Raw genomic sequence first — 10,682 nt, forward strand, 5'->3', positions numbered from 1 at the left:
TGGTCTGGCCAAGGCTGGTGGGAGCAGGTCAGGACAGGCTTGTGACCTCCTGAGGGTAGATGCAGAGGATTCTAGAACTAGGGGGCATAGTCTCAGAATAAGGGGCCGCCCATTTAAAACTGAGATGAGGAGGAATTTCTTCTCTCAGAGGGTTGTAAATCTGTGGAATTCTCTGCCCCAGAGAGCTGTGGAGGCTGGGTCATTGAATATATTTAAGGTGGAGATAGACAGATTTTTGAGCGATAAGGGAGTGAAGGGTTATGGGGAGCGGGCGGGGAAGTGGAGCTGAGTCCATGATCGGATCAGCCATGATTTTATTGAATGGCGGAGCAGGCTCGAGGGGCCGAATGGCCGGCTCCTGCTCCTATTTCTAATGTTCTTCTGTCCCCGGTATGTGAGCCTACATCTCATTATACACTGCTTGTGAGGGTTTGTGCAATTATTATCTCATTGACTTTATTTAATCAAGTATTTCCCAGTGTTTCAATGTCTGGCAGCCCTTTCAACCTGCACGAGAGGCGGAGGATTATGTGACAGTGTCCTGCGACAGCCCTCCCACGCGGGGGCAGCAGGGGGGGGGGTATGACGATATACCCTGCTCCACCGCGGGTGGGAACACAGGCCGAGCGAGGCTGGGGCGAGAGGAGGTAAATCGGTCCCGTTGCATTTTGTGAGTCAGTCCACTGCGCAGAGTGAAAGAGATGAGATGTTGCCCGTCGATTCCCGCTGCCTTGACGCTAAGCGACTACGGGGAGGGCGTTTGGTCAGACTTCAGCGTGACAAGGCAGCGGAGTGCGTTACTCGATTTCCAGTATCAGGTCGTCGCCCTCCAGGTGCATGTCGCGCGTGACGTAGATTTTCTTGATGGTGCCAGACATGGGGGAATTGACCACGGTCTCCATCTTCATGGCGCTCAGCACACACAGCTGCTTTCCCTTCTCGATCTGACTGCCCTCCTTTACCTTGATGTCAATGACTTTGCCGGGCATCGGAGCGCCGATCTGGCCCTTGACGTCCTTCAGGGCCTTGGGGTGAAAGTGCATCTCCTGTGGAGGGGGGAACAGGGGGAGAGGGAGCAGTTAGGCAGAGTACATAAGAAATAGGAGCAGGAGTCGGCCATTAGGCCCCTCGAGCCTGCTCCGCCATTCAATACCATCATGGCTGATCTGATCATGGACTCAGCTCCACTTCCCCGCCCGCTCCCCGTAACCCTCGACACACTTAACGGTTAAGAAATTGTCGATCTCTGTCTTAAATATATTCAATGTCCCAGCCTCCACAGCTCTCTGAGGCAGAGAATTCCACAGATTTACAACCCTCTGAGAGAAGAAATTCCTCCTCATCTCAGTTTTAAATGGGCGGCCCCTTATTCTAAGACCATGCCCCCTAGTTCTAGTCTCCCCCATCAGTGGAAACATCCTCTCTGCATCCACCTTGTCAAGCCCCCTCATAATCTTATATGTTTCGATAAGATCACCTCTCATTCTTCTGAATTGCAATGAGTAGAGGCCCAACCTCCTCAACCTTTCCTCATAAGTCGACTCCCTCATCACCGGAATCAACCGAGTGAATCTTCTCTGAACTGCCTCCAAAGCAAGTATATCCTTTCGTAAATATGGAAACCAAAACTGCACGCAGTACTCCAGGTGTGGCCTCACCAACATCCTGTATAACTGGAGCAAGACTTCCCTGCTTTTATACTCCATCCCCTTTGAAATAAAGGCCAAGATTCCATTGGCCTTCCTGATCACTTGCTGTACCTTTTATGTTTCATGCTAACAGCACTACTGCCTCACCCACACAATCGAACGTGGCTTAACCAGTTCCAGAGGGGCGAGAGGGGAATTCACACTGCAGTGCCTCTGCCGCACTGTCGGAGGGGCAGTACTGAGGGAGCGCCGCACTGTCGGAGGGGCAGTACTGAGGGAGCACCGCACTGTCTGAGGGGCAGTACTGAGGGAGCACCGCACTGTCGGAGGGGCAGTACTGAGGGAGCACCGCACTGTCGGAGGGGCAGTACTGAGGGAGCACCGCACTGTCGGAGGGGCAGGCAGCTGAAGGCACGGTTACCGATGGTGGAGTGATGGAAATCGGGGGGGATGCACAAGAGTGCAGAATTGGTGGAGCACTGAGGGGGGTTGTGGGGCTGGAGGAAATTTCAGAGATCGGGAGGGGCGAGGGCCATGGAGGGATTTCAAAAAAGGATGAGAAATTTAAAATGGAGGCGTTGCTGGACCAGGAGCCAATGTAGGGCAGTGAGCACAGGGGGTGATGGGTGAGTGGGACTCGGTGCGAGTTAGGACACGGGGCAGTGAGCACAGGGGGTGATGGGTGAGTGGGACTCGGTGTGAGTTAGGACACTGGGCAGTGAGCACAGGGGGTGATGGGAGAGCGGGACTCGGTGTGAGTTAGGACACTGGGCAGTGAGCACAGGGGGTGATGGATGAGTGGGACTCGGTGTGAGTTAGGACACGGGGCAGTGAGCACAGGGGGTGATGGATGAGTGGGACTCGGTGTGAGTTAGGACACAGGGCAGTGAGCACAGGGGGTGATGGGTGAGCGGGACTCGGTGCGAGTTAGGACACGGGGCACAGGGGTGATGGGTGAGCGGGACTCGGTGCGAGTTCGGACACAGGGCAGTGAGCACAGGGGGTGATGGGTGAGTGGGACTCAGTGCGAGTTAGGACACGGGGCAGTGAGCACAGGGTGATGGGTGAGTGGGACTCAGTGCGAGTTAGGACACGGGGTCAGCGAGCACAGGGGGTGATGGGTGAGTGGGACTCGGTGCGAGTTAGGACACGGGGCACAGGGGGTGATGGGTGAGCGGGACTCGGTGCGAGTTCGGACACGGGGCAGTGAGCACAGGGGGTGATGGGTGAGCGGGACTCAGTGCGAGTTAGGACACGGGGCAGCGAGCACAGGGGGTGATGGGTGAGCGGGACTGGGTGTGAGTTAGGACACGGGCAGCGAGCACAGGGGGTGATGGGTGAGTGGGACTCGGTGCGAGTTCGGACACAGGGCAGTGAGCACAGGGGGTGATGGGTGAGCGGGACTCAGTGCGAGTTAGGACACGGGGCAGCGAGCACAGGGGGTGATGGGTGAGCGGGACTGGGTGTGAGTTAGGACACGGGCAGCGAGCACAGGGGGTGATGGGTGAGTGGGACTCGGTGTGAGTTAGGACACAGGGCAGTGAGCACAGGGGGTGATGGGTGAGCGGGACTCGGTGCGAGTTAGGACACGGGGTCAGCGAGCACGGGGGGTGATGGGTGAGCGGGACTCGGTGCGAGTTAGGACACGGGTCAGCGAGCACTGGGGTGATGGGTAAGCGGGACTCAGTGCGAGTTCGGACACGGGGCAGTGAGCACAGGGGGTGATGGGTGAGTGGGACTCGGTGTGAGTTAGGACACAGGGCAGTGAGCACAGGGGGCGATGGGTGAGTGGGACTCGGTGCAAGTTAGGATACGGGGCAGTGAGCACAGGGGGTGATGGGTGAGCGGGACTCGGTGCGAGTTAGGACACGGGGCAGTGAGCACAGGGGGTGATGGGTGAGCGGGACTCAGTGCGAGTTAGGACACGGGGCAGTGAGCACAGGGAGTGATGGGTGAGCGGGACTCGGTGCGAGTTAGGACACGGGGTCAGCGAGCACAGGGGGTGATGGGTGAGTGGGACTCGGTGCGAGTTAGGACACGGGGCACAGGGGTGATGGGTGAGCGGGACTCGGTGCGAGTTCGGACACAGGGGGTGATGGGTGAGTGGGACTCAGTGCGAGTTAGGACACGGGGCAGTGAGCACAGGGTGATGGGTGAGTGGGACTCAGTGCGAGTTCGGACACGGGGTCAGCGAGCACAGGGGGTGATGGGTGAGTGGGACTCGGTGCGAGTTAGGACACGGGGCACAGGGGGTGATGGGTGAGCGGGACTTGGTGCGAGTTCGGACATGGGGCAGTGAGCACAGGGGGTGATGGGTGAGCGGGACTCAGTGCGTGTTAGGACACGGGGCAGCGAGCACAGGGGGTGATGGGTGAGCGGGACTCAGTGCGAGTTAGGACACGGGTCAGCGAGCACAGGGGGTGATGGGTGAGTGGGACTCGGTGCGAGTTAGGACACGGGGTCAGCGAGCACAGGGGGTGATGGGTGAGTGGGACTCGGTGCGAGTTAGGACACGGGGCACAGGGGGTGATGGGTGAGCGGGACTCGGTGCGAGTTCGGACACAGGGCAGTGAGCACAGGGGGTGATGGGTGAGCGGGACTCGGTGCGAGTTAGGACACGGGGCAGCGAGCACAGGGGGTGATGGGTGAGTGGGACTCGGTGCGAGTTAGGACACGGGGCAGTGAGCACAGTGGGTGATGGGTGAGCGGGACTCGGTGCGAGTTAGGACAGGGGGCAGTGAGCACAGGGGGTGATGGGTGAGCGGGACTCGGTGCGAGTTAGGACACGGGGCAGTGAGCACAGTGGGTGATGGGTGAGCGGGACTCGGTGCGAGTTAGGACACGGGGCAGTGAGCACAGGGGGTGATGGGTGAGCGGGACTCGGTGCGAGTTAGGACACGGGGCAGTGAGCACAGTGGGTGATGGGTGAGCGGGATTCGGTGCGAGTTAGGACACGGGGCAGTGAGCACAGGGGGTGATGGGTGAGTGGGACTCGGTGCGAGTTAGGACACGGGATGGGGGGGGGGGGGGCAGCAGAGTCATGGTCAGCAGAGATCTCCGACACTGATTGGGAGGGGTCCATGATAGCCCCCACAAAAAAAACCCATTGAGGGAGCAATGTGTTGAGTGGCAGACTTGCCTGCTCTACTCTCGGGCACTAGGGGGCAGTGCTGTACCAGGAGCGTGCTTGTGTGCAGGAAACTCTCCACTATCAGCTATGCTCACTCAATGCACAGAGTACACGCTGGTTATTCTATTGTCCACTCCAGGACTCCCAGTCATCAAGATCCACGGCGCGGCCCTGGACAACGTGGACCATTTCCCATACCTTGGGAGCCTCTTGTCAGCAAGTAGACATTGGCGACGAGATCCAACACTGCCTCCAGTGCGCCAGTGCAGCCTTCGGCCGTCTGAGAAAGAGAGTGTTTGAAGACCAGGCCCTCAAACCCACCACCAAGCTCATGGTCTACAGGGCTGTAGTGATACCCGCCCTCCTGTATGGCTCAGAGACATGGACCATGTACAGTAGACACCTCAAGTCGCTGGAGAAATATCACCAACGATGTCTCCACAAGATCCTGCAAATCCCCTGGGAGGACAGACGCACCAACATTAGCGTCCTCGACCAGGCCAACATCCCCAGCATCGAAGCACTGACCACACTCGACCAGCTCCGCTGGGCAGGCCACATTGTCCACATGCCCCAGACACGAGACTCCCCAAGCAAACGCTCTACTCGGAACTCCTGCACAGCAAGCGAGCCCCAGGTGGGCAGAGGAAACGTTACAAAGGACACCCTCAAAGCCTTCCTGATAAAGTGCAACATCCCCACCGACACCTGGGAGTCCCCGGCCAAAGACCAGTCCGCCCTAAGTGGAGGAAGTGCATCCGGGAGGGCGCTGAGCACCTCGAGTCTCATCGCCGAGTGCATGCAGAAACCAAGCGCAGGCAGCGGAAGGAGCATGCGGCAAACCAGTCCCACCCTCCCCTTCCCTCAACCACTGTCTGTCCCACCGGTGACAGAGACTGTAATTCCCGTATTGGACTGTTCAGCCACCTGAGAACTCACTGTTAGAGTGGAAGCAAGTCTGGGTATGATGATGAGTGTGTTGAGTGGCAGACTTGCCTGCTCTACTCTCGGGCACGAGGGGGCAGTGCTGTACCAGGAGCGTGTGCAGGAACCTCTCCACTATTAGCCCAGAGAGTGAGCTATGCTCACTCAATGCACAGAGTACATGCTGGTTATTCTATTCTCCACTCCAGGACTCGGCAAGCCCCAGCCTCGTTTCAGTCCCGAGAGGTGAGGATGGAACCCACAGCACTATTTGCAAAGGGGAGATTTCCCTCGTCACTTATCTCATTCCTGTTTGTGGGAACTTACTGTGTACAGCACGGCACTTAGGTCCATGCAAAGAAAGACTTGCATTTATGTAGCGCCTTTCACAACCTCAGGACCTCACAAAGCACTTTACAGCCAATGAAGTACTTTTGGAGTGTGGTCACTGTTGTAATGTGGGGAACGGGCAGCCAATTTGCGCACAGCAAGCTCCCACACACAGCAATGTGATAATGACCCAGATCATTTGTTTTAGTGATGTTGGTTCAGGGATAAATATTGGCCCCAGGACACCGGGGAGAACTCCCCTGCTCTTCTTCCAATAGTGGCCATGGGATCTTTTACATCCACCTGAGAGAGCAGACGGGGCCTCAGTTTAACGTCTCATCTGAAAGACAGCACCTCCGACAGTGCGGCACTCCCTCAGCACTGCCCCTCCGACAGCGCGGTGCTCCCTCAGTACTGCCCCTCCGACAGCGCGGTGCTCCCTCAGTCCTGCAGCGAGAGTGTCGGCCTGGACTATGAGCTCAAGTCTCTGGAGTGGGGCTCGACCCCACGACCTTCTGACTCTGAGAGGAGAGGGAGAGTTACAACGGAGCCACAGTTGAGGCCTAACAACACTGACTGTAATTCATAGTAATTCACTGCCAGCTCATTTCTTTGCCACACCTCCCTGCACTGGCTCACCAATCACATAGGCGGGATGGAATCCATTGCAGTTAAAGATAGGAACATTCCGATATTTATCCCTCAATCAGCATCACTAAAGCAGATGATCTGGTCATTATCACATTGCTGTTTGTGGGAGCTTGCTGTGCGCAAATTGGATGTTGCATTGGTTACAACAGTGACTACACTTCAACATGCAGGAGGAGATGATTCAGCCCCTCAGCCTGTTCTGCCATTCAATGAGATCATGGCTGATCTGTATCTTAACTCAATCCACCCACCTTAGTTCCATATCCCTTCTGCAATGTATTTGCTTCAGGGGTCCTTTGCTTAACAATTCATAGCCACACATTGCTATTCAGAACTAGTTGGTTTATTAGCAAAGGTTTAACAAACACACTACACATTGCCAGTTCATCCACCAGGCTCACAACCACCTGCTCCATCGTGGATCCCCCGAACCCAACTGGCCGGGGTTTTATTGAGTCTTGTGAACATCACGTGACTGGCTGAGCCACGCCCACCTCAACAGCTCGACAACCCTGTGAGCCATACTCACCGGGACACACATTACACCTTCTAATGGCTTCATTTGCAAATTCTCCTCCTTGTTTACAAATCCCTCCATGGCCCTCGCCCCTCCCTATCTCTGTAATCTCCTCCAGTCCCACAACTCCACCCCCCCCCCCCCCCGAGATCTCTGCGCTCCTCCAATTCTGTTCTCTGCCTCTCTCTCCTCCTTTAAGACGCTCCTTAAACCTACCTCTTTGACCCAGCTTGTGGTCACCTGTCCCTAATATCTCCTTAGGTAGCTCAGTGTCAACCGTTTAAAATCTGATAACGCTCCTGTGAAGCGCCGTGGTATATAAATGCAAGTTGTTGTTGTAATGGATCTGGATGAAATCTCTGGTTAGGCCCCAGCTGGAGTATTGTGTCCAATTCTGGGCCCTGCACTTTAGGAAGGATGTGACGGCCTTGGAGAGGGGGCGGAGGAGATTGACCAGAATGGTCCCAGGGATGAGGGACTGTAGTTACGTGGGGAGACTGGAGAAGCTGGGGCTGTTCTCCTCGGAGCAGAGAAGATTACGGGGGGCAACCTAATCGAGGCGTTCCCAAAATAATGAGGTGCTTTGATAAGAGTAAATACGAAGGAACTGTGTTCAGTGGGGAGCGGCTGACCAGTTAATTTCAAACAATTGTCAAAAGAACTGGAGGGGAAAAATTATTGGGCCTGTGCTCTCTGGAGTTTAGAAGAACGAGAGGTGATCTCATTGAAGATACTGAGGGGGCTTGACAGGGTAGATGCAGGGAGAGTGTTTCCCCCGGGCTGGGGAGTCTAGAACCAGGGGTCACAGTCTCAGGATAAGGGGTCGGCCATTTAGGACTGAGATGAGGAGGAATGTCTTCACTCAGAGGGTGGTGGATCTTTGTAATTCTCTGCCCCAGAGGGCTGTGGAGGCTCAGTCGTTGACTGAGATAAATAGATTTTTGGACACTTGGGGAATCGAGGGATATGGGGATCGGGCAGGAAAGTGGAGTTGAGGTCGAAGATCAGCCGTGATCTCATTGAATGGCAGAGCAGGCTCGAGGGGCCGAATGGCCAACTCCTGCTCCTAATTCTTGTATTTCACACAGGGTTGTTATGACCTAGAATACACAACCTGGAAGGGCAGTGGTACCAGTTCCCACAGGATCTTTCAGAAGGCATGTACTGGAGGAGGACCAAGTTGCAGGGTTATGGGGAAAGAGCAGGGGGGAGTGGGACTGATTGGATCGCTCTGTCACAGAGCCGGCACAGGCTCGATGGGCCCAATGGCCTCCTGTGCATGTAGGATTCTACGATTGTGTTGTAAGCTGGATCCAGGGCTCCCTGTGTGTACTGAGTGAAGTCAGAGTTCTCAGCTCAGTGTCCTTCTTCAGATCAATACTTCCACAGCCCACTGTGTCAGCACCTGCTCACCCTCGCCCTCCGGACACTCGCCTCCCCCCACCTCGCCCTCCGAACACTCGTCTCCCACCCACCCCGCCCTCCGAACACTCGCCTCCCACCCACCCCGCCCTCCGAACACTCGCCTCCCACCCACCCCGCCCTCCGAACACTCGCCTCCCACCCACCCCGCCCTCCGAACACTCGCCTCCCACCCACCCCGCCCTCCGAACACTCCCCCCCCACCCCGCCCTCCGAACACTCCCCCCCCACCTCGCCCTCCGAACACTCGCCTCCCACCCACCCCGCCCTCCGAACACTCCCCCCCCACCCCGCCCTCCGAACACTCCCCCCCCACCCCGCCCTCCGAACACTCCCCCCCCACCTCGCCCTCCGAACACTCCCCCCCCCACCCCGCCCTCCGAACACTCCCCCCCCACCCCGCCCTCCGAACACTCCCCCCCCACCCCGCCCTCCGAACACTCCCCCCCCACCCCGCCCTCCGAACACTCCCCCCCCACACCGCCCTCCGAACACTCCCCCCCCCACCCCGCCCTCCGAACACTCCCCCCCACCTCGCCCTCCGAACACTCCCCCCCCACCCCGCCCTCCGAACACTCCCCCCCCACCCCGCCCTCCGAACACTCCCCCCCCCACCTCGCCCTCCGAACACTCCCCCCCCACCCCGCCCTCCGAACACTCCCCCCCCCCCACCCTCCGAACACTCGCCTCCCACCCACCCCGCCCTCCGAACACTCCCCCCCCCACCCCGCCCTCCGAACACTCCCCCCCCACCCCGCCCTCCGAACACTCCCCCCCACCCCGCCCTCCGAACACTCGCCTCCCCCCCACCCCCGCCCTCCGAACACTCCCCCCCCACCCCGCCCTCCGAACACTCCCCCCCCACCCCGCCCTCCGAACACTCCCCCCCCACCCCGCCCTCCGAACACTCCCCCCCACCCTGCCCTCCGAACACTCCCCCCCACCCCGCCCTCCGAACACTCCCCCCCACCCCGCCCTCCGAACACTCCCCCCCACCCCGCCCTCCGAACACTCGCCTCCCCCCCACCTCGCCCTCCGAACACTCCCCCCCCACCCCGCCCTCCGAACACTCCCCCCCACCTCGCCCTCCGAACACTCGCCTCCCACCCACCCCGCCCTCCGAACACTCCCCCCCCCACCCCGCCCTCCGAACACTCCCCCCCCACCCCGCCCTCCGAACACTCCCCCCCCACCCCGCCCTCCGAACACTCGCCTCCCCCCCACCTCGCCCTCCGAACACTCCCCCCCACCCCGCCCTCCGAACACTCGCCTCCCCCCCACCTCGCCCTCCGAACACTCCCCCCCACCCCGCCCTCCGAACACTCCCCCCCCACCTCGCCCTCCGAACACTCCCCCCCCACCTCGCCCTCCGAACACTCCCCCCCCACCTCGCCCTCCGAACACTCCCCCCCCACCCTGCCCTCCGAACACTCCCCCCCACCTCGCCCTCCGAACACTCCCCCCCCACCTCGCCCTCCGAACACTCCCCCCCCACCCTGCCCTCCGAACACTCCCCCCCCACCCCGCCCTCCGAACACTCCCCCCCCACCTCGCCCTCCGAACACTCCCCCCCCACCTCGCCCTCCGAACACTCCCCCCCCACCTCGCCCTCCGAACACTCCCCCCCCACCCTGCCCTCCGAACACTCCCCCCCCACCTCGCCCTCCGAACACTCCCCCCCCACCCCGCCCTCCGAACACTCCCCCCCCACCCCGCCCTCCGAACACTCGCCTCCCCCCCACCCTGCCCTCCGAACACTCCCCCCCCCACCCCGCCCTCCGAACACTCCCCCCCCCCCACCCCCGCCCTCCGAACACTCCCCCACCACCTCGCCCTCCGAACACTCCCCCCCCACCTCGCCCTCCGAACACTCCCCCCCCACCTCGCCCTCCGAACACTCCCCCCCCACCCTGCCCTCCGAACACTCCCCCCCCACCCCGCCCTCCGAACACTCCCCCCCACCCCGCCCTCCGAACACTCCCCCCCCACCCCGCCCTCCGAACGCTCCCCCCCCACCCCGCCCTCCGAACGCTCCCCCTACCTTCATGGCCCGTGTATC

At 59.9% G+C, this 10,682-nt stretch overlaps 1 protein-coding gene across 1 annotated transcript in view; it reads right to left on the minus strand.

Moving 5' to 3' along the window:
• Window positions 1-433: 433 nt before the first annotated feature.
• The window catches only part of LOC139239369 (pyruvate carboxylase, mitochondrial-like), a 1,004,568-nt gene continuing 994,319 nt past the window's right edge, over window positions 434-10,682 (minus strand). Inside the window, exons 13-14 of the mRNA XM_070868045.1 lie at window positions 10,665-10,682; window positions 434-1,046 (exon numbers count right to left, since the gene is read on the minus strand). The exon at window positions 10,665-10,682 is cut by the window's right edge and continues 123 nt beyond it. Of these exons, the coding sequence (XP_070724146.1) occupies window positions 798-1,046; window positions 10,665-10,682 (267 nt within the window). The 3' untranslated portion in view covers window positions 434-797. The remainder of the gene's footprint in view (window positions 1,047-10,664) is intronic.

Source organism: Pristiophorus japonicus, chromosome 27, assembly GCF_044704955.1.
Source record: "Pristiophorus japonicus isolate sPriJap1 chromosome 27, sPriJap1.hap1, whole genome shotgun sequence".
Taxonomy (NCBI): domain Eukaryota; kingdom Metazoa; phylum Chordata; class Chondrichthyes; family Pristiophoridae; genus Pristiophorus; species Pristiophorus japonicus.